This window comes from Mchenga conophoros, linkage group LG20 (assembly GCF_057382185.1).
Source record: "Mchenga conophoros isolate Kocher_MC1m ecotype Shallow Benthic linkage group LG20, M_conophoros_male_GT1.1, whole genome shotgun sequence".
Taxonomy (NCBI): domain Eukaryota; kingdom Metazoa; phylum Chordata; class Actinopteri; order Cichliformes; family Cichlidae; genus Mchenga; species Mchenga conophoros.
Genome location: NC_140545.1, coordinates 22,198,437 through 22,225,739, shown reverse-complemented (window position 1 = coordinate 22,225,739; position 27,303 = coordinate 22,198,437). Strand labels below are relative to the sequence as shown.

The 27,303-nt window shown below is 40.5% G+C and overlaps 1 protein-coding gene across 2 annotated transcripts; it reads left to right on the top strand.

The window, feature by feature from the left end:
- The first annotated feature begins 2,478 nt into the window (after nucleotides 1-2,478).
- LOC146550775 (uncharacterized) lies at nucleotides 2,479-25,861 on the top strand. Of its 2 annotated transcripts, XM_085260974.1 has the most exons (54): nucleotides 2,479-2,756; nucleotides 4,530-4,736; nucleotides 5,893-5,909; nucleotides 6,019-6,051; nucleotides 6,704-6,736; nucleotides 6,863-6,916; nucleotides 7,180-7,272; nucleotides 7,663-7,740; nucleotides 8,316-8,360; nucleotides 8,467-8,520; nucleotides 8,827-8,880; nucleotides 9,526-9,579; nucleotides 9,674-9,727; nucleotides 9,834-9,887; nucleotides 9,990-10,034; nucleotides 10,172-10,225; nucleotides 10,368-10,412; nucleotides 10,512-10,565; nucleotides 10,970-11,068; nucleotides 11,172-11,216; nucleotides 11,323-11,421; nucleotides 11,523-11,576; nucleotides 11,682-11,789; nucleotides 11,910-11,963; nucleotides 12,117-12,215; nucleotides 12,354-12,407; nucleotides 12,752-12,850; nucleotides 12,983-13,036; nucleotides 13,121-13,174; nucleotides 13,275-13,328; nucleotides 13,594-13,647; nucleotides 14,198-14,242; nucleotides 14,397-14,495; nucleotides 15,308-15,415; nucleotides 15,575-15,628; nucleotides 15,775-15,828; nucleotides 15,940-15,993; nucleotides 16,558-16,611; nucleotides 16,709-16,816; nucleotides 17,132-17,185; nucleotides 19,543-19,596; nucleotides 19,702-19,863; nucleotides 20,000-20,107; nucleotides 20,413-20,520; nucleotides 20,644-20,697; nucleotides 20,824-20,931; nucleotides 21,012-21,065; nucleotides 21,194-21,301; nucleotides 21,391-21,444; nucleotides 21,991-22,098; nucleotides 22,198-22,486; nucleotides 23,402-23,589; nucleotides 23,687-23,929; nucleotides 24,040-25,861. In XM_085260974.1, exons 1-54 carry the CDS (start codon nucleotides 2,663-2,665, stop codon nucleotides 24,184-24,186), a joined length of 4,464 nt encoding a protein of 1,487 aa, XP_085117100.1. In that variant the 5' UTR covers nucleotides 2,479-2,662; the 3' UTR covers nucleotides 24,187-25,861. The 2 variants fall into 2 exon arrangements, with proteins under 2 accessions (XP_085117100.1, XP_085117101.1); XM_085260975.1 differs by lacking the exon at nucleotides 4,530-4,736.
- Nucleotides 25,862-27,303: the final 1,442 nt, after the last annotated feature.

The following is a 27,303-nucleotide window of genomic DNA, read 5'->3' as shown; positions in this document are numbered from 1 at the left end:
CTCTTCCCCTTCCCTTTCCCCTACCCCAAAACCAACCCCTCCCAGTTTTCATCCTCCGAGCACCCACACCCTTCCTCACCCTCCAACCCCCATCCTCACCATGTAGCTATCCCACTGCCCTGCCATCTCGCAGCATTCCGCGGGCCGTGCACACAGAGGCCTATTGTGTGGGCTGGGAGACGGCAGGAGGCTATATACAGTCAGAGCACCAGAGAAAAGGCATGTGTAGGGCTGAACTGGGCTCAGTATTCCTGCTGTACTTTGAAACAGATCTGTAACTGAAATTGTGCTGGAAATCAGCGCTATTCCTGTAACATGAGTTTAAAGAGCGCTATATCAATGCAACACTGATGAATGTCAAATGATTGCTACACAGCTCTCTTCTGCATTCGTGTTTGGAGGTTATACATACTCAGCACTTGTTGGATGCTGTAAATGGTGGCAGTAATTTCTCTAAACCACCAGTGTTGCTTCTCCTGGCATTGCATAAACACTTGATATTTATAGTTTTATCACTGGAGTTTGTTGTCTATGATTATGATTTGAGGGTTATTTAGAAGATGTAATATAAAAGACTCAGAGTTATTTTCCAAGTAACCAATGAAGCTTCACCACATCTTTCTCTGTGTGACACAGCAACATTGACTTGACACCACAGTGGATAGAGTTAGTGCAGAGTGGCACTGTGTACTCCTTCTTGTGTTAAAGACTGGTGATTATTGGTTCAGCTGGACCGTTAAATTCCTGAAATGTTTTTGTTGTTGGACTCATTAGCTTTATTGCTGGTTTGTCCTGTCCTGTTAAACTTGATGACTACATTTTAAAAATCATTTTAAACAAGCATCTGTTTTCCTAGGTATCAGCTGTACTATGAAAATCAAACTTTATAGTACAATGAATGCTTCTGTGAATACTTCTGCTGCATCAATTTTCTTCCTCGAGTGCAATTCCAATATACAAAATTGCTCACTGCTCACACAGGTCCAGGTAAGAAGTCAGTTTCAGATCTTTCTTTTCTCTGTGTGGAATGAAGTTGGGCTCTCTAGAAGGTCATGACCCTGGAATTACTGGTCCTTTGCTCATGACAGACTCCTTTTCAAGCTCACTAATCTGGGTCTATCCACCAGAGAGATATAGTAAAGATCATGCAGATCTTTCATCTCTATTTTATTTCAGCTTCACAGGAGATGCTGTAAATCTGGTATATATTGGATTTTTGCATGAACTGTTGCCTCAAGATCAGCTAACTCTTGATTGCAGAACCTTTTGCCTTAACTCAAAGGCCAGAAGAATTATCCATTTAACTGGATAGCCACTTGTTACTTGTCTTTGTCCGAAGAGAGAAGCCTCTCAGAATGTCTGACTGTAATGAGAGCGTGACATAGCTGCTGATTGGTCAGCTCAACACTTAAAGGTTGTCTAAAGTCTGCAGTTTAATCCATAATCCAAAAGGCTAAACTGACCCAAACAACCCTGCTGACCCACTATTGAGTTGCCATAAACTGAGAGTTTAACTGCAAGTAGCGGTTCATTACTCAGAAAACAAAAACATGTATTCTGTTCTCTTTTGCAAAGGTTAGATGCATTTCTAATATTGTATATGTTGTATTGTATATATTTTTCAAATAAATACAGCAGTCTGGTGAAACGTTACTGTCAAAGTGCTCACTAAATCACAACAATATGACCAGAGAAAATTCAATGTGGAACGCTTCATGACTTTATGGGATTATTCCCAGAACTTTTTGATTGCACCTTACGTGCTGAATGAATCAACTCTCTATTTACCTCCTCTCCAAAAATCTTATGATCCAAATAAAAACAACCACAGGGCATCAATCAGTCACCAATGCACATGCAGAGCCTGTGCATTAAAAAATATGTTTTTTTGTGTGAATAAAAATAAATTTTTTGAAGAAGGGATTGCTGTATTGTTGATATGTACCAGGATGTTTGCAACCCCCTTAACCATCAAAATGAGACCCCCCTCCCCCCTTTGGATCTGTTTAATTCAGTTGAAGAATCATCTGAAGAAAATGCTATAGTTTGTGTGTAGTCATTTCCCATGTGACCAACATCATCATATATGTTCCTATTAAAACATTTTTGGTGTATAATTGATACTTTCTTTAAGTTTGTTCACAAGACAGAAATATGAGTCACTCTAAAACAGGCATTTCATAATGCCCTGACACAGTGGCATGTGACTGACCTGTGCTCTGCTTCATGCAGCCTCCTTTGTAATGTGAAAGTGTAGGTGCGTCTCCTAGCCAGGCCAGGCCAGGCCAAGCAGGGCAAGGGAAGAAGGAGGGCTTGAGTTAAAAAAAAAAAGTCCCAGGGAGAGTCGTCGGTGCTGGATTGTGGGGAGGGAGATGAGGTTCAGGTTACAGCCTGACAGGGGGTCTGGGGGAAGGACTGGTATTTTGGAATATACGAAGATCCATACAAGGCACAGTGACATAAAACCGCGGTGCCTGCACTGACACAGTGGGTGCAGAGTGCCAGCTGGGGCCCCGTGGTGGATTCCACTTAGATTTTGGAGGGTTTGACTGCATGGTGCCATAAGTCTCCGGGAACACACTTAACATACCACTGACTGAAAGCCTGGTCTCCTCCATCCCTTTATTTCTCACCCAAGCTCTTGCATGTCTAATTTTTAGACATGTTCAGCTTTGTGGACTCAAGGACTGTTCTGCTACTTGTAGCATCCCAAGTTGTTTTACTATCCGTGGTCAGATGTCAGGAAGAGGATGACCGTAAGTTGCAGTATTTTTCTTTTGCACTTCCTTATTTATAATTGAATTGTAATTCTGATTCCATCACCAGTCTTTTCTGTTTCTATCTTTGTAGATCTAGAAAATCCAATGAAAGTTGTCTGTTTTCACAAAAAGAACTGTGGATACATGTTTCTGTTTCTATGTACACTTTTTAGACAATTTTTTCAAAGCAGTAATTAAATGTTATTGATGCTGTCTGCTTGTAAAATATCTCCCCAACGAAGTTAATAGATTTTTTTTCAGTAGATAGGTAAGGTTGACAAGGTGCATCTGTGTGGGATGGAGGACCAGGTGAACAAGTGCCTGTTTGTCCTCACCTGGGTCCTACAACTCAGCCTTTCATGCTCTGTTTGATTACTTTGTAGTGAAAGTTTTTAGCAAAAAAATTAAGAAAAAGAAAAGCTAATAATATAGCATCTAGCAGCTGTTTTTTTTTCTAGTATTGAGCAGAAACACTTTGGTAACAACACTTAGCAAATAAAAAACTAAGTTTACTTTTTCTTAAGGACTTGTAGAAATAAACCTTCCCCACAGATTTTGGCCGGAGCAGTCTAAGATTTTTTTCCACTATGTTAAGTGACAGTGCCAGACAGTGCCTGACCCCAGACTAGCAGGCTCAAAGGGTAGCAGGACAGTGTGCACAGCAAGGAGTCAACAGATGATGGACATATAGGTGTATTTATAGCAAGACAAATTTCACTGTAACTGTTTTTATTTCGACATCTTCTTGTTTTAATAGCTTTTGCTTTAATTCCAAAGTTTCATTTTTTACAATTTAGTTCAGGAGGTTTCATTAGCAAGTAGCCAGACTAATCAATCCTGACTTAAACATTCATGTTACATATATATGCTATATATATACATATATATAAGTATCACTTTGACAAATAGACCTAAAACACAGATAGCAGGAGTTAGTAGGCCCAGTTCTAAGCTGTATAAGCTGCATGATCGAAACAAATCACCCATTCTTAATTCCCCAGCGTGTTTGCCCTGGCGCTTAACATAACTATGGGATCCAGATGGAGAAATGTAGAAGGACCCTCTGTTTACTTAAAGCAGCAGCGTGTCAATTGGGCATGCTGTCCCTATAAGAGAGGGTCATTCATTCGAGCAGCAGAGCAGGCCTGCAGGTTAAATATGCTCAGCCAGTGATGTGAAATGCCTCAATCAGGGCTTCAAACATAACGGCTAACTGTGGCTTGTGTTTACATTGCACTTTACGCTGCTATTACGATAACTTAGAGGCATTTCTTTACATACATTGTGTGTTAAATTGAAAACTCGTGAATTACTGTTGTGCTCCACAGCTACTGATTTACAACAGTGTGTTTTGGGGTCAAATCAGCACTTGTTCATCTGTAACAAAGGAGCAAGTCTTCTCACTCCACTTTTTTTTAAATCACTAAAGCACATATTTGACATTTTTTTAATGGTCAACTACCCAGTGTTACAGTGTTCAGAGTTTTTGTTTGCAACCAAATAACTTTTTTTTTTTTTGCTTCTTCCATCTACGCCTATACTCAATAATCCCTCCTCTTCTGCTGTTACTCCTCCCACTTCCTTGCCTTGCCCCTCGATCCCTAACATCCTCTTATCCTTGTCTTAAACCAATTATTTTTTTTTAAACATCTATTATGCCAACTCACAACATTGTTCAAATGCTGTTACCTCCCCCTGTCTAATTCTCTCTTGAACCCTCTTATTGCTCCTATTTCTGCTTTGCCACCTGACCCCTGCTGGCCACCACAGAGGAGTCAGGGGGTTGCATCCAGGATGGCCAGCTGTATAATGATAAGGATGTGTGGAAGCCAGAGCCGTGTCGTATCTGTGTGTGTGACAGCGGAGCAGTTCTGTGTGATGAGATAATCTGCGAGGAGATCAAAGAGTGTGCCAACCCTATCATCCCATCTGGAGAGTGCTGTCCCATCTGCCCTGCTGATACCAGTGCCCCCTTTGGTTGTAATTTATTTATTCACATACCCATAAATAAATTACTCTTTTAGCTTGCACTCATCTCTTTCCTGGCTAACACTTTTGAATGGGGAACTGCCACTGGATCCAAATAGTCTGCCTGATCAGGACTAGAGTGGTTACTGATTTGTGGCCAAGAGCAGCTACAATTTCTAGTTTTATAATTTCTATTTTTTATAAATTTTGACATTTCTAAAAAGAAAAAGAAATCAGTTGCCAGCCAATGTTCCCTGTTCCAGAGTGACTTTTTTTTTTAGATGGTTTTATAGAAACTAGATAAGCAACATGATCAGGATTTTTTGCAGTCCCAGTGAAAGTCTTTTCATGTGGGATTTGAATCCTGTCATGTGCTTTCTGATCCACACTTAAACCAGCAGAGACACTTCTGCTCAATTTAACACAAAGCTGAGATGAAGTCCTCATATTGTGCAAGAACTCAATGATTCATTTGACCCATTTTGAGGCTTTCTACAAATTTCAATAGTCTCTTGAAGGTCTTTCCAACCTTTCATGTCAAAATGACTGTAAATATGTGTTTCCTCAAAGTTTCAAGTTTTTGTGAGCAGCTGCTGTACTCCAGCACTGTCTTCAAAAATCTGCTGTTAAATTCATATTGTGATCAAGATGTTGAAAGACAGAATATTTATGATTTTGTAGAATTGCTTCTTCTTTTGCTAAAAAGTTTGGGAATGTAATGGGCCTCTTGGGCTCTAATGTTTAAGGTCCTTTCCAGATTGGTTACAAATTTGCTATAAAAAAAAAATACAAAATTTGACAATACAATGTAAGATATACATCTTAAAACAAACACACTAACAGCAGTTGCCCTTCTTTATTAAATAAGCTCACTTTTTTTTCTATTATTTACATTTTGCATGATTGAGTCTAAACCTTCATTTCTTAGTCTGAGCTTGTTTCTGCTTCATCTCTTGCATCAGTAATATAATCTGGATGGGTTTTATGCGTTTGGGTTTGGTAAATGTTATTTGATCACTTCAGCATCTTTGGATTTCCTTACAGGTCTCCTTTCTAAGAATCACAGAGTAGCTTTTAAATCAATCATATGTTTGAAATCTCACTTCAAGGTATAACTTTTAATAATGCTCTTTCTTTCCTCTTGTTCCTCCTTCTGCATCATCAGAAACAATTGGTGCTAAGGTGAGTCAGTGATCTCCAGCAACTTATGCACAGAAATTATATTTCCTTTGTAGTTGTGGTGCAGTGAACTGTCAGACGACTCATACAGTTTGATTCTTTTATCATTCAGGGCCAGAAAGGAGAACCAGGAGACATTGCAGATGTAAGTATGGACGCTCACGGATATAAAACTGCTAAATAAAGCTTTAAATAATTGTTCTAACAGTTCCTCTTAGATAATTCTACCTGACCAAACAAACATTTTGGGCATCTTTTGTTCACTTTTATTTGAATGGAATTACAGGATTTAAATATCTGATCAACTGTCCATCTATGTTCATTATGTTCAGCCTAAAAGAAAATCACGTTTTTATCACTGGTTCTATCTTTTATAACCCACTTTTGCTTGTACTTTCAATGTGTTTTCCCTTAAAAAATGTGGCAAAGTTTCTAATGTTTCTCATGAGTGAGAAACTCTGAGAAACTGTGAATGTTTCTGACTTTCTATTAAATGAGGAAAAATCCTGCATTCCTGGGACATAATGAACCCAATCAAATCCTCTTAGATCTTCTCAGCAACTTTCCTCCAAGTGCACATGTCAGAAGAAAAAAGCCAGCCAAATTAGAGGTTAAAGGAGGTGGTGGTCATACAAAAACTTGTCCTGTCAAATCAAATCCTTTTAATGTTCACCTCCTACGAAGCTGGAATGTTTTCTAATTTTAGGAAGTTCAAACTAGTACAAAATCACCGGTTACGACACCAATGTAGAGTCAGTTATGAAAACAGCCTCAAAAACATTTTTGTCTCTCTGTAGGTTGTAGGACCAAGAGGACCACCAGGCCCTATGGTAAATATCAAAGATTTGGCTATGTTCTCCATATTTATATGCTTCACAACAACGTGACCTTTCTTCTGAATAGGACGTTCAGCAGTTTTGTGAATGCTACTGAGGCTTTTATGTTTGTTTCTGTAGGGCCCCCCAGGTGAGCAGGGACTACGAGGGGAAGCTGGCGCTAAAGGTGATAAGGTAAGAAACAACAAAATGTGTGCAAAAAAAATCCCTTTTACCAATCTTTCAGCACTGGGTCCTTAGATACTGGGTGAAGCAGCATTATCAGAACTAGGAGAATGGCCTGTAGAGTTTGCACTTATCTTATTACTACTCATGTAAAATCTTTATTTATTTAGATGCAGCAGGTGGATGAAGTCACACAGATGACAGTTTTTGTAAAATCTGCTTTATTGCTTATTTTGGTAACTCCTTTTCCTTCCCTACTCTCATTTGTGTAGGGAAATCCTGGACCTCGAGGAAGAGATGGTGAGCCTGGAACCCCCGGAAACCCCGGCCCACCTGGCCCACCTGGACCTCCAGGACTTGGAGGGGTGAGAATAAGGACTGTAAAATATGGCATATGCAAAATTTGAGCAATAGCTGCTTTTTTGCAACACTTTATTGTTAATGTGTAAATCTTTTATGAAGCTTCTATTTGGCTGCACTTAACTTGTTACAAGAGCGCAAAACAGGCCACACAATTTATAATGCATGAAAGTAGAAAGAGGAAAAAAGAGGTAAAAGTCACAAAGAGGTGAACAGACAAACAAACAGGTGGGCACACTGACACCTGTTTTTGAAGCAAGATGAGTGAAAAATAGAGTGACGGTAACAGGTGTAAACCCCCATTCATGGCACAGATGTACCATTCACATTACTATTTGTGGCTCACTTTGCTTAGGCAGATAAACTGACTCTTGGTCTATTTTGTGTGTTTACAGAACTTTGCTGCTCAGATGGCTCAGGGTTTTGATGAGAAGGCTGGAGGAGCTCAAATGGGTGTGATGCAGGGACCAATGGTATGTATCGCTGGGTGCATCTAACAGGGTGACTGTACTGTATGTTTACAGTTTCATCGTGAGAAAAAACGTGAAAATTTTTTGTTGCAAATATTCATCTGGTCTGCAAATCACTGCTGAAAATAATTACTGAAAAATAACCAATACCTCACTCAGATTGCTGCAGTGCTGCCACCTTGTGCCTCAATAATTTCATCCCAACAGAGAGCCTTACTATAACCTTTTAAAATCCTGCTTTCTGAACTGAATGCTGAATCTGCACACAAATAGAAATAGATTATAAAAATAGCATGTGGGAATGAATTTGCCTCAGTGGACACATCACATAAAATAATGAAATCTTTCTATGAAAGGTTTTGAACTGGATACCAGTCTTTAACCTCAAATATTTTTCTTAGCTGGGACAAGGTTTAAATTTGACTTTACTCTTACTAGTTCTGAATGGTTAATGTGTAACTGGTGAAACCTTTATTTACTCAGGACACCTGTATTCATTTGGTAAATTTGTTCCACTACTTGTTAAAATAAATGATGCCAGACTGATGTTCTCTGTATTTGTTGTGTTTCTTTTGTAGGGTCCTATGGGTCCACGGGGTCCTCCTGGGCCTAGCGGAGCTCCTGTAAGTACTCTGATCACAGCCCAAATCATTATATGATTGGGTTTTATAATCAAATAGCTTATTTGAACACATTTCTAATGCTTTGCATTATCATCTGTTACAATAGGGGCCACAAGGTTTCCAAGGGTCCCCCGGAGAGGCTGGAGAGCCCGGTCCCGCTGTAAGTATCAGTATCAATCCCAGAATGGATCTGTATGCCTTACAAACGAGCTGAGCTGCATATGAGGTGTAAATCTTGGGGTTTGCCAACAACACATACACTGTCAAAAACAATACTGATTATAAATGTCATGATTGTTCATTGTAAAAAAAAAAAAAAAAGATCTCTATTATTTGCTCAAAATTTAATACCAAATTGATGGCCTTAATGGCACTTTAAGGCAGAGATATATTTTACATAACATATGAATTTTTGTCTTTATATGCTGATTGTCAGTATTAATGCTCTTGCTTTGCGTTGATACAGGGACCTATGGGACCTCGTGGACCACCTGGACCTTCTGGAAAACCAGGAAGTGATGTAAGTCATATTCATAGCAAAATTCAAAACTCTTAAAATACATGCAGATTTATATATATATATATATATATATATATATATATATATATATATATATATATATATATATATATATATATATATATATATATATATATATATATAGATAGATTGATATAGACATATACATATATGACCTTCTTAGACGGTCAGACCACATTTTTATTTGGAAAAAAACAGGGATAGCTCAGTAGGTAGAGTGGTTGCCCCATGATTGGAAGGTCGGGGGTTCGATTCCCCTTAACAGCTACCCTGGGGTACCCCTGAGCAAGGTACCGTCCCTACACACTGCTCCCCGGGCGCCCAATGGCTGCCCACTGCTTCACTGAGTGAATGGGTTAAATGCAGAGAGCAATTTCCCCACGGGGCACAATAAAGTACACACTTTCTTCTTCAATAAAGTACACACCTCCATAATGTACTTCAGTTATACACTCCATGTGCCACCAGGGGGCACTGTGTATCTCCAAAAATTACCAACGAACATGGTGACTTCACAATACACAGCCGTCAAACACAGAACAGTGAAGGGCCATTGCAGCTACATCTTATCTTGCAGCTACAACGCTTCAGCATGTAATCCTGAATTTTGCTGCTGGTTTTTAGGGTGAATCTGGCAAACCTGGCAAACCTGGTGAGCGTGGACCGGCAGGGCCTCAGGTGAGCAAATAATAATTATTCAAATATTTTTTACTTCATACTTAAATCAAAAAAAAAACTTTAATCTATTGCTGCATGATTGTTTTTATTTCAGGGAGCTCGTGGATTCCCTGGAACTCCTGGACTTCCTGGCATCAAAGGACACAGAGTGAGTGTTTCAGTTCAGTCACATGTTTCGCAAAACTGTGGCTGCTCATTGATTGCATGTGGTGACTGACTGATGTCTGAGTCCTGATTATGAGCTTTCTTTGTAGGGTCACCCTGGTTTAGATGGAGCTAAAGGAGAGACTGGTGCAGCAGGAGCTAAGGTAAGGTCATCTTTTGTGACAGTGTGGGTTTTCCAGAAATAACACTTTTTCAGCTTACTTCTGCTATTTTGTGCTTACTCATGGTAATTTTGTTCCTTTCAGGGTGAGGCTGGTGCTCCTGGAGAGAACGGTGCCCCTGGACCCATGGTGAGTTGCCACCATCGCTTTTTCTAGTCTGCGATGCTCTGAACTTTCTGACAACATCAGTAAATTTGCATAGCATATTAGGCTCCAGCAATAAAATAAATAATGAAGATATTTATATATAAATCATTCTTTTATAGGGTCCACGTGGTCTGCCTGGTGAGAGAGGACGTCCTGGAGCTGCTGGAGCCGCAGTAAGTAACATTTCCGCAGCTGCTTAAGACTATTCAACAGGAATTTATTTCTCATTTGCTATTTATTATGGTTTTGAATCTTTTATTAGATCATAACACTGTGATGAACCAAACTAAATTGACCTGTCTTTGCTATCCTTAGGGTGCCCGAGGAAATGATGGCTTGCCTGGCCCTGCCGGTCCACCTGTATGTATCATAGTCACCGCTATGTGGCCATTTCGTGCTGTTGATTTTTCTTTAATCTGTTGCCTTTGATCTGATGATTCTTTTTTTATTTCTCTACAGGGACCAGTGGGTCCTGCTGGAGCTCCTGGTTTTCCAGGATCCCCAGGAGCAAAGGTTTTTACAGAACATATCATCCAGGAAACATTTGCTGTTGAAGAGCTTGTGTATTAAAATAAAACAGAAAAAAAGACTTACACGAGCCACTACATCAGTCTTTGTTCACTCTGGTTGTAGGACACTAAATTCCAGTTTTCCACAACACTGTATGTTTAGTTATTGTTATTTTTTCATAGACAAATATACAACTATGTCAAACTTCTCTTTTTGCTAAAGAAGATAAACTGGCCTTCAAATTCTTTTTAAATTTAGTTGACTTATTTTGAATAACTCTCATAGACAATGAAACAGCAGTATTATATTCAGCTCTATGGCAGGGAGGCACCAATACACAGCTCAAAGAAATCTACAACCAATACAGTTTTACTATGTTAATGATAAATTTGTTGTGCCTTTTTTAGGGAGAAGCTGGTCCTACTGGCGGCCGTGGCCCTGAAGGATCCCAGGGGCCACGTGGAGAGGCTGGTACCCCAGGATCGCCCGGACCTGCTGGAGCATCGGTTTGTTTGCCTTCACTGTTCATAAACATTCAGACTTTGATTTTGATTCATTTTCATTGGTTGATCAGGTTGTTGTTAATATAATGCTTCTTGTTCTATGCAGGGTAACCCTGGTACTGATGGTATTCCCGGAGCTAAAGGATCTGCTGTAGGTTTACACTTTTGTTAGTGGTTTTGATGCCTTTCTTTAGGTTAAATTTTATTCAATAAATATTTCTCTTCATTCTGATATTTGATTATTCCTTTCAATGAAGGGTGCTCCTGGTATTGCTGGTGCTCCTGGATTCCCCGGCCCCCGTGGCCCACCTGGACCTCAGGGAGCAACAGGACCTCTAGGGCCCAAAGGACAGGCTGTAAGTCAGCTGAGATAGTCTGAAGTTATGCTAAATTTAAATATTTTGTAATGTTGTGATTATTTATTATTGTGGCTGCCTTCTTTTCTTGTGTTGTTCAGGGAGACCCAGGTCTTCCTGGATTCAAAGGTGAAGCTGGACCGAAGGGAGAGCTTGTGAGTTTCAGTTTTTTGTGATCATAAATATACATGACCACATAAAAATTTTATGTGGAATTACTCCCTAGAGTAGATTCACTGAAATATCTTTATCTTTTCCAGGGCCCTATTGGTCCTCTAGGTCCCCCTGGCCCTCCAGGGGAAGAAGGAAAGAGAGGTGCCAGGGGAGAGCCTGGGGGCGCTGGACCAATTGGACCTCCCGGAGAGAGAGTAAGTGATCAGGACATGCATTACATGTTACTGGTCACATCTGACTAAAAACAAGGGTAAACATGGTTACTGTATTCACAGTCTAATCAAATATATCTTGATTTCTGTGATTCCTCCCAGGGAGCCCCTGGAAACCGCGGTTTCCCTGGACAGGATGGTCTTGCTGGTGCAAAGGTTGGTGCCTGCAAAATGAGATCTTTTGAAAAGTTATAATCATTTTATCTCAGTGATACCACAGCATGACAGTGCTGCATGAGAAAGATACTACAACAAGTGATTTTTCTATAACATATTTAAAGTTTACACCTTTGGTCTTTTCTTCTTCAGGGTGTCCCTGGAGACCGTGGTGTTCCTGGTGCTTCTGGGGCTAAAGGCGCTACTGGAGAACCTGGACGCACAGGAGAGTCTGGTCTCCCTGGAGCCAGAGTGAGTCTTGCAACTTTATGCAGTGTTGCACATTTTTATGGTTTTTGTAGGATGTTTACTGTGGCAGGTTTTTTATGACTGATTTGATTTTGATTTGAATGGAGCTGACAGTCTCTGTTGCTTGTGCCTTTCACGCAGGGTCTTACTGGTCGTCCTGGAGATGCTGGTCCTCAAGGCAAAGTTGGACCTGCTGTAAGTACAATATTAATTACAATTACATTGAATGTGATTTATAGATTTACTTCCATGAAATTTGAAATTAAAATAATAGAGCAGCTGATCCTGTTCTAAAAAATACAAGCTTTGCCTTCAGTAGGGTTACTAACACCATGATCTACAGTTTCATTGTTGCTTTATGGAAATCATAAAGATTAAACAGAGCAAAATGCTTACAACCTTCTGCTGCCTGTTTAGACTTAAGAAGAATTTTTCATGGCTGGTGCAATAATCCTCAGAGTAAAATCATAATAACATCCAGGTTTTAGCTTCCAGGCTAATACCTTCTGATTTACAGTGTTTATCCGTAATTTTGACAGGGTACCTCTGGTGATGATGGCCGCCCTGGCCCACCTGGTCCTCAGGGAGCCCGTGGTCAGCCAGGAGTGATGGGATTCCCTGGACCAAAGGGAGCCAATGTAAGAGTCTGAAGGTTTCTATAACAACAGACAAGCGGCACTTCCACATCTTATGATGCTGTTCTTATCCCTTTGATCCCCAGTGCTAAAGAAACTTCCTACAGTTTATAGTGTATGATTTCTCTTTGACAGGGTGAGCCTGGAAAGCCTGGAGAGAAGGGACTGGTGGGTCGCCCAGGTCTGAGAGTAAGTATAGCTCTCCATAAGTGCTTAACCATCATTAATTTCTCTCTCTAGGTCCTTTTTCCTAACTAAAGTGCTCTTAATTAGGGTCTGCCTGGAAAAGATGGAGAGACTGGTCCTGCTGGCCCTAATGGGCCTGCTGTAAGTATTCTGTATAATAACATGTTTTGAGACACTTTTATAGCCAGCAAACAGACTTTTATGTTTGATTGATCAAATGTGTTTGCGTTTATCATCTTAGGGACCTGCTGGAGAGAGAGGAGAACAAGGATCTCCTGGACCTCCTGGCTTCCAGGTGAGATAATTTTCTGACCCATCCCATCATATGACTTTTGGTAAAACCTAAACATGTGCACAATGTCCGTGCCTTAAACATTAGAAGCTTTAGTAATTATGAGTTTCAGCAAGTATTTAAGCTAAAGAAGGATCACCTTTTATGGATTTCGACATCACATCTTTCAAAGACACCTCAGAATCATGTATTATAAAAAACTTACAGATAATATTCTAGTCCATGCTTACTGATGGCATTTCAATAACTATTTTGCTATTATGGGCAGGGTCTACCTGGACCATCTGGTGCCCCGGGAGAAGCTGGAAAATCTGGAGAGCCGGTGAGGTTTTACTCTATCCAAATAATTTGTTGCACCTGCACTTCTCTGTTTTCTGACAAACATGTCAACAACAGTGTATTCTACAGTACATGTGACGCTGCCTACATGCAAAATACATTCAATGGGAAACTTTCTGCTAAAATAACACAAAATGGCTTATTAAATGCCAAAACACTCGAAAAACAGATGTTGTTAATTTGTTTTATTAAGTATTGTAATGTTTTATTTAGGCTGTTTTTATAGTGTATAATTCAGTTTTTACAGTTAAGTGGCTGCTGTAACAACTTTTTCATGGATAAATATTCTCTTTATTTAAAAACCAGAGTGGTCTATGTGATCATTGGTCCTTTATTTATCGAGGTAAAAATCTAATTGAGATTAAAATGTCATTTCCAAGAAAGACCTGGCATCCTGGCAGCATCATCTTTAATTACGTAGCATTTTTAAATTTTAACGTGAACACGTAAAACTCGTTCTGTTGTCAGGTTTTAAGTGTTAAAACAAAAAAAAACAAACAAACAAAAAATGATATAGTTTGTCCTTTCTGCAGGGTCTTCCTGGAGAGGGTGGAGCTCCTGGTGCTGTTGGACCCAGAGTGAGTTTCCACTAATTATGTGTATCATATGTGTACATAGAACTAAAGTTTGCTGTTGGTTTCATACATGTAATCTTTTTGTTTTGTCTTTGCTGAGCTATTCCTTATATGCTTTGCTTCTCTTCTTATCCAATATCGCTCTGTCTTATTACAGGGCGAACGTGGTTTCCCTGGTGAGAGAGGTGGTGCAGGAACCCAGGGTCTTCAGGGACCTCGTGGACTTCCTGGAACACCAGGCAGCGATGGACCCAAGGTCAGTGGATGACTCAGACTAATTTCTGGTTGCAGGTTCAAGATTCTTAACTGCTCTTCTCAGATGCAGATGAATACCCACAATAACATCATCTGCTGATATTTTTATTATTCATGCCCATAGTCAATGTTCAGGTTAAAAAAAAACCCCACACAAATCTGTGCTGACTACATTTAAGGTTGTGACTCCAGAACAACATAATGTCATTGCTGTCACCTGTCTAGTCTCTACTATTTGCCTGACAGCCTCATAGCACCAACTAGACTGACAAAAGCTTTGTCACAACCCACATCAAACCAGGATGTGTCACTTTTACGTCACAGTTTCTACTCAGCTAAACAAAAGAGATATGATCTCCTGATTAGTCAAATTTGAATGTGCTGACGTGCAGATTTTCTTACCTTTGAACGTACTAACACCGTCTGTTCCTCCATATTTTCCAGTCTTGGTGTGATGGTATCACATTATACGTTTTCTTATCTAACTCTCAGCAAGTAACACAGTAAGCACTTTTCTCAAAACATCAACTTTTCTCTACATGAAATAAGAAGAATTAAATAAAAAAAAATATTAAAAATCAAGTCTGTTGAATTTCAGGTGGAAATGTTTAACATCTGCAGCCTTGGTCAACTTGTTTTCTGCAGCACAATATAATTTGAACGACTGAGACTTTTCCAGATGTTTTTTAATCTAAGGAGCTTGGAAAGTTTTATTTAATTTTATTTTTCATAACATCATCAAATAGAGAGGAAAGATGAAAGATTTGGATTGACAAGTGCTCTCCTAATTGTGGTCCATCTTGCTTTTATCAGGGAGCTATTGGACCAGCTGGCTCTCCTGGAACCCAGGGACCCCCAGGCCTGCAAGGTATGCCAGGAGAGAGAGGAGCTGCTGGTATCACAGGACCCAAGGGAGACAGAGTGAGTGATAGATTCTTTATTTTCACTTTGTGAATTGCTCTCTAAGTTAAAATGTAGCTTACAGTAGTAGTGCATAAAGTAGTGTAAAAAAAATACTGCACTGTAAATATTGCATTCTGTTCTGTATGATTAAAACAAAGCTTATCTTTTTGCCCACAGGGTGACAATGGTGGAAAAGGAACTGAGGGTGCTCCTGGAAAGGATGGTGCTAGAGTGAGTTCAAAAATATCTTTGATCTCTTCTTATGTTTGATACATCTTTACAGTTTAAACCCTGTAAATCATTCATCAAACAAGTGTAACATTCAGTGACACCTACACTATGTTCTAATGTGTTTCCTCCTCTCTCCTCTTTCTTAGGGTTTGACTGGTCCTATTGGTCCTCCTGGCCCAGCTGGACCCAATGGTGCCAAGGTAAGAATAATCCTTTGCTTTGTTATGTGAATAAACAGTGGTTTAAATTAGAATTTATATTGTATTATTAACCATTTTAGTTGTTTGAATGATAGTTTCTCTTTTATCCAGGGTGAGACTGGACCTACTGGGCCTCTTGGTGTTAGTGGTGCTCGTGGTGCTCCTGTAAGTACTTTTTCTTGAGTTTAAGTATCAGTATCAGTAGCACAGAACAAGTATACATCAGACTGATCAGGTCTGATACAGAGGCCTGGGTTTATAATATTAGAGCTCTTTCTCAATAAAAATTCTACTCTTCTAGAGAAGAGCACCAATAATAATGATGGATTGGATTTATATAGCGCTTTTCAAGGCACCCAAAGCGCTTTACAATATCACTATTCATTCACTCTCACATTTACACACTGGTGGAGGCAAGCTACAGTTGTAGCCACAGCTGCCCTGGGGCAGACTGACAGAAGCGAGGCTGCCATATCGCGCCATCGGCCCCTCTGGCCATCACCAGTAGGCAAGTAGGGTAAAGTGTCTTGCCCAGGGACACAACGACCAGGACAGAGAGCCCAGGGATCGAACCGGCGACCTTCCGGTTACAGATGCGATTACCAACCCCCTGAGCCACGGTCGCCCTATTATTATAATAATTACCATCATTATAATAAGATAATGGGTGGATCAGGATGCAGGATTGCACATCAGAATAACTAAGCATCATCCTTCTTGTGCTCACAGGGTGACCGTGGTGAGGTTGGTCCTCCTGGGCCTGCTGGTTTTGCTGGACCTCCTGTAAGTAGAGTCCCCATAATTCATTCTTTACATATGGAATTTAAAAAAAACATTTATTGATGTTCAGCTTCTATCTTTTTCTGATGAATATATTTAGGGTGCTGATGGTCAGCCTGGTGCTAAGGGAGAGCTTGGTGAGCGTGGACAGAAAGGAGAGTCTGGTTCTCATGGACCTCAGGGACCATCTGGTGCTCCTGGACCTGTGGTAGGTATTTAAACCAAAAATTAAGTCATGGAACTTGTTACTATGTATCTACTATCTGTCGAATCGAATTACATAGTGAAAGAAATACATTGCACAGTGTTGCACAAACACTTTTACACTATTTTAGAGCAGGGTAAGTTTTCATGACGGAGTAGCAATTTATGAAGCCTATATATGTGACTGGGCCAAACAGAAAAACATTGCATGTGAAATACTTTTAGTCAGTGCTTGTATGGTAGTTTCCATTTGTCACTTTTGTCACTTTTTTAAAAGTTATTCTACTGTGACATAAACATGATCATTCCCCTTTTTCAGGGACCTACCGGTGTATCTGGAGCTAAAGGAGCACGTGGCGCTCAGGGACCTCCTGTAAGTAACTCCTACATGTCATACAGTGCATATATATTTATATATATGTGTGTGTGTGTGTGTGTGTGTTTGGCACATTTGGGTTTTTTGGGGTCATAAACAAGAAGTAAAACTTAAAAAAATATGAAATCATTAAAGCTCCCAAGGTTTTAACTTGGCTTTTCAATCATAAATCAATCATTCAAAGGTTTTCAATGCTATCAATATTGAAAAAAAAAATCAACCTGACAAAATTAGTTTTCTCTACATGCCATCTTGGACACAAAAAAGACACATTTTAGATAAGTTCAGTTAGATCTTTAGTAACATCCCATAGCAACAGATACACATATAATAATAAGACAAACACAAAACAAAGCAAATTGAAAAAAAAGTCTAGTAAGTTGTGATTGAAACTTCCTAAGATGGAAAATTTTGAACTCTAAAATATTCTTAAGAAGTTTTTATTAACAATCAGAGTTTGCTGGGAACATATGAATATTTATAGCAGTTACTCTTTATCTTTGTGCAGTCTAAAGCGTGAGCCTGAGGGCCAGATTGCTGTGTGAGAGCACAGTTTGATTTTAAACATTTCTGTCAAACAGATCAAATAGGCTTCTTTGTTTGTTTCCTATAATCTTCTCTCTGGTGAGACAATTTTGGGGGCTGCTGCAGCTGCTGCCTGCTGTGAATAAACATCAGATCAATAGAAGATTATAAAACAAAAACTGCAGCCTTAAATTTAAAAGTGATAAAAAAAAAACTATTTTTTGGCCTAATGATAAAGTTTAAGAAATCAATCGGTTTTACGTGAAAAACTTTCTAACTACCAACAGAGATGTGCAAATGTCTTTGATATCCAGGCCATAAACATAATTCCTATTCAGTGTTGAGATGAGCGTATAGACTCCATCAAGTAAATATCCAGTTTGTATAAGAACTAAATCAAGTTAAATGAAGAGTATTTGCAAAACACACTGGACTTTACAGAGGACTCTGAAAAGCCACCCATCCATCCATCCATCCATCCATCCATCCACCCATCCATCCATCCATCCATCCATCCATCTTCTGAACCTATGGGGTCTATCCCAGCTGTCACTGGGCAAAAACAGCAAGACAGACCTTCAATTATACTCACAGTGACCTACAGCCAATGTAGAATCACCAGTTAACCTAAAAGGCACATTTTTGGACTGTGGGAGGTGGGCAGTTTGAGTGCCCAGAGAAAACCAACACAGGTACAGATAGACCATGCAAGGCTTGTTCTGCGTATACTTGTACCACCTATACCACTGCACCACTGCTGCCTGCCTCTGAAAATGAAGCATGACATTTCCTCTGAAGGGAAATATGGCTCAGCCATTTCTCTGTTTACTATTACATTTAGACCCTCAATCAATCAATCAATCAATCAATCAATCAATCAATCAATCAATCAATCAATCAATCAATCAATCAATCAATCAATCAATCAAAAACACAAATAAAAAAAAACCTACAAAAAACTAAACAAAAAGAAGTTTGTGACTCCCTGTTATGGTTGATGATGGTGGCATGGTTTTTGGTCTTTGGGTTCCTTTAAATTGAACTTGCCTGATCACCAACCATGCCATCAAAACATGAAATGAAGGGAAGTCACTCAAATGGATATTGTTATGCCCTTTCAGCAGCATCCCAAAGAACCAATCCCAGAGTCCACTTGAGCTGTTTTGTTGGTCTGTGATGAACTGAATTCTACTCAGATACGATGCCTACATCTAATATCTATTTTTTACGTTAACTTTTCATCTGTCTGCCGCCAATACATTACATATATATACTGCCATGGAAATAAATGCCATGAAGCTCCCAGGAGACAGTTTTCGTGCTGATTTTAATGCAAGATGAAGTTTAGAACAAATTATTCAATCAACAGAGTAATGGTGACTTGTACACACCATGTGCCTGCAACTTTTCATGGTCTGCAGTTTGATGGCTTAGTTGCTGTTCCTAAATCTTTCTATTTTTACAATAATACCACTTAACCACAGTTAATTGTGGAATATCTAGAACAGAAGAAATTTCACAGACTGGTTTGTTGCAGCCGTGGCATCCCATTTCAGAACCACACCCAAATTCAGTTTGCTCATTATAACGACCGAAGGCAAACTGGGTGGTTTGGTGGTTGATTTTATAAAACTTTGGCAATGGAAATGAAATGGAAGCTCCTGTTAAATGTTTACTATCAAATACTTAATACATCATAAGAATTAGGAGAATGTTCTCAACCAATAAATCTTAACATTTTAGAAAAATTCAAATTTAGGATTACCATATTAGAACAGGTCAGTGGGCCAGGACAAATTCATGTTTATTGATCTCTTTCTCCTTGACAGGGTACCACAGGTTTCCCTGGTGCTGCTGGCAGAGTTGGACTTCCTGGTCCTAATGTAGGTATTTTGTCAATAATAAGCTGCACAAAGAAATTAGTCTCTTTTTGTTTGTAGATTATGTGTATTTTTGCTCTTACTCAGTGAAATTCTGTCTTTTCAAAGGGTAACCCTGGCCCTGTTGGTCCTCCTGGCCCCGCTGGTAAAGATGGACCAAAGGGTGTTCGTGGTGATGCCGGCCCTTCAGGAAGACCAGGAGATGCTGGGCTTCGCGGACCACCAGGCCTACAGGGAGAGAAAGGAGAGCCTGGAGAGGAAGGGAAGCCTGTGAGTTTATTTTTGCACTTCACAGGAAACCATAAGTACCCGACACTGAAGCCAACATCCAGTCTGAATCACCTGCAATATTTGCCAGATATTGACTGTATTTCATGACTCAGTCATCTCTGTCTTGACTCTATAGGGTACTGAAGGGCCCTCGGGTCCCCAGGGTTTGGCTGGCTCCCGTGGTATTGTTGGTTTGCCTGGGCAGCGTGGAGAGAGAGGCTTCGCTGGTCTTCCTGGACCTTCTGTGAGTGCTTTGGCTTGCACACAAAACGTTTAGCTATGTTTATCCTTCACGTAAACTGTGTGAAAAACTGACGCTGGTCTAATTTTGTAAATCTGGATGTACATTTTTCCAGAATTACAGCTATGGTTGGTTTTATTTAAGACTTGTCTTAAACTTGTCAAAGATAAAACCTTGTTATTTGCAGTACATTCAAATAAAGTGTGAGCTTTCTGATAACATAGTTGATTTTCAAAGTCAGAGGATTATTTTGGGCCTTCAATGTCAAATGCTAGATTGAAAGATAAAAATATATCCTGTGTGTGTAGGGAGAGCCTGGTAAACAGGGTGCTACTGGTTCTGCTGGTGACCGCGGACCTCCTGGACCAGTTGGGCCTCCTGGACTTAGTGGACCTTCTGGGGAGCTTGGTAGAGAGGTCAGGAACTGAACTTCAATAACAACAAAATAGCAATATTTACAATGCAGGAAATAATACAGTCATCTTCATCTATCAAATCAATGCACGTTAAATAACAAAAAACATGCTTTTATTTCTCAGGGTACCCCTGGATCAGATGGACCCCCTGGTAGGGATGGTTCTCCTGGACTCAAGGTAATGGACGTCATCCTCACTGAAATACACTAAATCAATTTAGCAACTCATTGTTTAAAAGACTTTTCAATGCTCGTTAACATAAATTGTTTTTAACCTGCATCAACACCTTCCGTTCATTTGCAGGGAGAGCGAGGTAACACCGGTCCTGCTGGCGCTCCCGGAGCTCCTGGCCGCCCTGGTCCCCCTGGCCCTGTAGGACCCCTGGGCAAGCAGGGAGACAGAGGAGATGCTGTAAGTATCACAAAACAACGTAAGAACCCCAAGCACAATGTAATTTTAAATGGCACCCACACCTATTATTTCCTTTTTAGGGTACTCAAGGACCTGCAGGACCCCCAGGACCAGCTGGAGCTAGAGGAACGGCTGTAAGTATCATTAAATCAAAATGTATTTTATCATTAAGTTGTTGTTTTTTTTTAGTTTCTGATTTTATTTGATTAAAACTGCCACATGTACAAATCCATGAATGTTAAAAGGTGAATCTTTACTTCAGGGACCTCAAGGACCACGTGGAGACAAAGGAGAAGCTGGAGAGGCAGGAGAGAGGGGGCAGAAGGGACACCGTGGCTTCACTGGTCTGCAGGGTCTTTCCGGACCCCCTGTAAGCACTTTAATATACATCTAATAGTTCATCCATTCGGTGCCGCTTTCCGTCTTTCTCCTGATCTGTTATCATCTTTGTCCCAATAGGGCCCCTCTGGAGATTCTGGACCTGCCGGACCTGCAGGACCAAGCGGCGCTAAGGTGAGCAAACGAAGCAGAAGAGATGAAAAACTATATTTCCATCCTGCACCTTTAACACAGAAACTATATGATGGTAATGAAGGGCACAGGTTAGCATTTTTGTAATTCTCCAATCACCTAGAAGAAGATGGGGACAGGAAAGGCCGTGTGCTTTAATTACCCACCGCTGTGATAAGATGGGCAGCTGAGGCATTTTGTAATTACTCTCTGTGAGGAAAAGTGGCAGACAGACAGGGGGGACTGTGATTTGTGAAACCCACTCCCACTGAGATCCGAAATGGGCTTCAATCTCTGTTCTTGATAAGCTAAGCACTGAGCATGATAAGAAAAATGAAGGGAAATGTCACCATACAAATATTCTTCATGCATAATAAGGCAAAGGGTCTGAGGGTAATAGAGAGAAACTGCTGGTGCATTTGATTTCCTTTATCAGATTCTCTTATCCAGACTTCACTGTGGATCTGAAGAAATAACAAAGTTTTACACTTTGAAAAAAAAAGCCCAAGCTCACTTAATGAAACTGCTTTTCATCCTCTCGTTCTGTAGGGACCCCCTGGACCAGCCGGACCTGCTGGCAAAGATGGAACTAATGGACAGCCCGGCCCCATTGGACCTCCTGGACCACGTGGACGCTCTGGAGAATCTGGTCCTGCTGTATGTAACATGTCACGAGAATAATAATCTACAACCAAATGAGTCTGTATGCTATTCTATTTCAGTCAGGTCTCATTTCTTGCTTTTGCCTTCTTCCAGGGTCCTCCTGGTAATCCCGGACCTCCTGGTCCTCCCGGGCCACCTGGCCCTGGCATCGACATGTCTGCTTTTGCTGGCCTGGGTCAGGTGGAGAAGGGCCCCGATCCTCTCAGGTACATGAGGGCCGATGAGGCATCCAGCTCTGTGAGGCAGCATGACATTGAGGTCGATTCAACACTAAAGTCCATCATCAACCAGATTGATAACCTGCGAAGCCCTGACGGCTCACAGAAGAATCCCGCTCGCACCTGCAGAGACCTCAAACTGTGCCATCCTGAGTGGAAGAGCGGTAAGAAAACCAGACACTAAGGTCTGACCATATATCATGTATCATACGGTATAGGATCCCTGATTGCGACTCCATATTTTTATTATTTGGCTAAAGTAGAGTAACTTTGCACGATTCTCAATTTAAAATCATTGTTTTTTATTTTATACTGAGCCTCTCAGTCCATCCATATCTGAAACAAGCTGTTTTCCTTTCCTTCCTCTTCCTTTAAACCACTGTTCTTGTCATTGGCTGCCCCTGGCAAACAGGTAAGTAGGGCTTCTGGGCCTTCAGCTAGAGCTGTGTGCCTGAGATGATAACAAAAAACCACGGGAAATGATCCACAACTGTAACAATGACAGATATAACAGAAAATAAGGAAAAGCATAATAGGGTGGCCTTTAAGTGAAAACCCAGACTGCATGAACAGGTGTTATGCTGTTCGTGTAAAATCCTTTCAGTCCTTGTATTCCTAGATCGCAGCGCTGCATTTGGGTCGGTGTCTCTATACTCAAACACACATTCTGTCTGTTTTGTTATCAGTATGAGAGAAAGAGCTCAATTTGTGGCTTTCTTTTACCTTCAGTTCACCCCCCACTGCACCCGCCCAAATCATTAGTGACACTAATTTCTTAGTGTGTCAGGACAACTTGTTCTGCCTGAATAGGGACAAGAAGCAGCAGACCTTGATAAATCCTTCACACCAAGACGGGAGCAAATCTGCTTTTCATACTTTTTATGTATACTCTTTGATGGACCATTCATATTACAGCATTGCTCCTGAAAATGTCATAAGCCTGGCTTTAAAATCCTGCTGCATCACTCTTCTTTATGATAATTAACTTTTCTTCTTCAGATATGAGCAGTTGAACAGGCTAAATCTTACATTTAGTGATTAGGATTCTCCTCATTAACTCAACTGTCTCATTTTCTCAGGTGAGTACTGGGTTGATCCTAACATTGGCAGCACGGCTGATGCCATCAAGGTCTTCTGTAACATGGAGACCGGAGAGACCTGTGTCTATCCAAGCATCGCCAAGGTACCAAAGAAGAACTGGTGGACGAGCAAGAGCAAGGAACGCAAACACGTCTGGTTCGGAGAGACAATGAATGGAGGATTCCATGTGAGTGCACACATACATCATTAGTGAACATCAAACTCCTCTTAAAGAGTCTAATGTACAAGCTGCTAACTCTCCCACCTGTTGTCTGATTCCACAGTTCAACTACGCTCAGGATGGCATTGCTGGCGTCGCTGCCAGCGTCCAGCTGACCTTCTTGAGGCTTCTGTCCAATGAAGCATCCCAGAACGTCACTTACCACTGCAAGAACAGCATTGCCTACCTGGACCAGGCCACCGGCAACCTGAAGAAGGCTCTGCTGCTACAGGGTTACAATGAGGTGGAGATCCGTGCAGAGGGCAACAGTCGGTTCACTTACAATGTGTTGGAGGATGGCTGCAAGGTGAGTGTGGGAAAAGAACTGAGAAAATAACTGTTAATTCAAATCATGTTAGAAATTTTACTATGCAGTAAGGCTGAACTGTAACACATTCCTTTGGTCTCACTCAACAGACACATACAGGCCAGTGGGGCAAGACTGTCTTTGAGTATAAAACACAGAAAACCTCCCGTCTGCCAATCACGGACATTGCTCCTTTGGACATCGGAGGAGCAGATCAGGAGTTCGGAGTGGATGTAGGCCCTGTCTGCTTTATCTAAAGCGGAGTTTCACGATGGCCCCCCATAAAACAGGAAATAAATAAACTAAACCATGAAACATTACACACATGCCCACAATAAAGAAGACTGGAAATTATAAAAGAAAATTGATCGTTTTTTTCTCTCACTACAAAGTGCTCTCCAAGGTGTACTCCTTGGATGTTAGCACTGAAGGGCACCGGCAATATCTGTACACCACACCAGCACTCTCTGTCAACCCGCTTCCTGAGATCCAGTCATGTTTCCCATGGCCCGCTGTTGACAGGAATGAGTCAGAGCCAAGAGGAAGAGGCACAGAGCGAACAAGTTATGAACAGAAACATGGCTTGATGTCACTTATTTATTGTTTAACCTGAATAGGAAGAGCTGAGGTAGGACTGGACGGGTTTTCTCTGTAAGTAAGCCAAGCCCCCTTTTCCACTACAACCTCTGTCGCAGTCCTACTCCACCTCCCTCCCTGTTTCTCTCCTGACACACAAATATTGCATTTTGAATCCGTGTAGACCAATAAAAAAATAAAAATCTCAGTAGGTGAAAGTGTGAGCTCCAGGCCCGTCCATCGTCAGCGGGAGCAGAAGCTTTTACTGTGTATTATAAATCCTTGGTTCCATTGTTGTAAAAGTCTGTGTTTATAAACAACCAGATGGTTTTATATATATTTCCACATTATGTGTGTACATGTGTCTAGATGCGCACCAACACTTTTGGGAAAGTGAGGTTACATTTGGGATGTATGTTTCCAGTGTCCTGTACCCCTTGACTGGCCATCACAAGAAGGCCCAGTTTGTACCCCCCCACCCCGACCACCACGACCCAAGAAAAAAAAAGAAATTTATTTTGAAGAAGAATTTGCTTTGCTTTTTTTTTTTCTTATTGTAGTCATCCAGATTGTTCAAAGCTACCTCACACTGACAAACAAAGTGAAAATGTTGAATTCAAATCTGAGCTGACCAAACCTTTAGCTTTCAGATGGATCTAGAGCTTGAACCGCCATCTTTGTTTTGGGTTGCTCTGTATTCGGAAGGTGCTATGACGACTCCTGCGCCTGAGACGATAACAAAAAAACAAAAACTAAGATCCATCACTGTAACAGTGACAGATATAACAGAAAATAAGGAAAAGCATAATAGGTGGCCTTTAAGTGAAAACCTGGACTGGACAGGTGTTATGTTGTTTGTGTAAAGTAATTTCAGTCCTTGTATTCCTAGATCGCAGCGTTGCATTTGGGTCAGTGTCTCTATACTTAAACACACATTCTGTCTGTTTTGTTATCAGTATGAGAGAAAGAGCTCAATTTGTGGCTTTCTTCTACCTTCATTCACCCCCCCGACACTAATGACTTAGATCTAGAGCTTGAAATCACCAGTCGCATCTCTGACCCTCCCACTAGCTTCACACCACACACTCACACTCCACCCTGAGGGAGGGGTGCAGTCAGGTAAAGACAGGAGAGACAGGTGAGCTCGGAGGCCTCCTGTGGTGTCCACACCTCCACAGCTGAATGTGGACCTCCAACAGCAGCCCCTCAGAAGCAGCCAGGGTGGGTTGTCTCTGTGTGTGTAAAGGGTGTGTACATTAAAAAAAAATTTTTTATAATGACCATGATCATTTTTGTTTTTATTTTGCTACACCTCAAATTGATGTAAATTGAATAATAAAAGGAAAACCGAACTGAGGATGGCGTTTATTTTATTCAGTTGAGTTTCGAATAAAAACGCAAATGGCGCAGGGGATGGATTTCTTCTTTTAGCAGAGCCAGTCACGTGTGCTCAAATGTTATTTTTCCTTTTTAAACTTTTTGTCTGTGTGCGTGTGTGTGCGCGTTTTCGCATGAGCAAATCTCATAACACGAAGGAACAAAAGTACTGTATTTGTTTCGGGGTGGTGATATATTGTGAGGTAGTGGCACATTGCGAGCTGCATCACTGCCTCAGAAAAAATATAGTTTAGAGTTCCTAAAAGAGCAGACGAGACCTGATTTTACACAATAAAACCATTCATTTACCATTTAGAGTTGTTAGGATTTCATTTGTCATTAAAAATCCAAAACTGTGAGTTGAAAGTAATTTTTTTTGCTGCTTTAAATACAATTTAAGACCAAAAATGAGATGGGAATACACATCACAGTAAGTATGCGGCTGAGTGTAAGGACAAGCTTAATAATATTGTGATTTGTCCTGAATTTGCACAGCACAGCTTGCTAAATTAGCATATTCAGGTGCTAGGATTTAACCACCAAGAGTAACTGGCTTTCTCAAGAAATTTGTCCGTAAATCAAGTCAGTCTGGCCTGTTCCACAAATAGCATGGTCTCAGTGTAAGAGCTAATTGTGTAGGAGGGTGAGGAAAAAGCAGCCGAGAATAAAAAAACAAAAACAACAAACATCTAAAGTGGATTTCAGATCATATCTTCTGTTTTAAGACACATCTTAGACTTTATAAGCATGAGTGTGGTCGGACCTGTTTATTTACAAGAAATTTGCACAACTGAATGTCAATTATAATATTTCACAACTCTAATTTTCTTATTTTACACTGGACTTGAAAAAGTGTTTCAATTTTCTGCTGCCCATTACAGAAACCTCTTTGCAACTGATTTCACCCAGTGTCAGCCAGCTACCACCATACATTTAATAGTGACTGCTATTCAAGCCTGTGTGACTGAAGCCTGAGATGACCACAGAAGAGATCTTCTGTCAGTGACATCATTAAACTGGCTGGCAGCTACCAGTCCTGCCCATCGGCCTCCTAGCAAATGAGACTGTGGAATCAATTAGAAAATCTGAGGTGACATCTTTCTTGAACATCGCATTCACAGGATGTTTAGAAAACCTGAACTCGGACCTTGAAATTAAGGGCACAAAATTTTGAGGAGAGATTCATCTATGGTGTCAATTCAAAATCCTGAGTGACATTTTTCTCGAGTTATCATGTTGACAAGATCTAACCTTGACCATATGATTTATACTTGTCTGAGATCTTTAATACACACCTCTATAGCATCAATTTGAAGATCTTAGTTTGAAGTATTGTCTTCACAAAGTCATAGATCACATCACAGATCACCTTTAACCTCAGCTTTTAACAAATATTTGAGAAATAATGCAGCAAGCGTGTG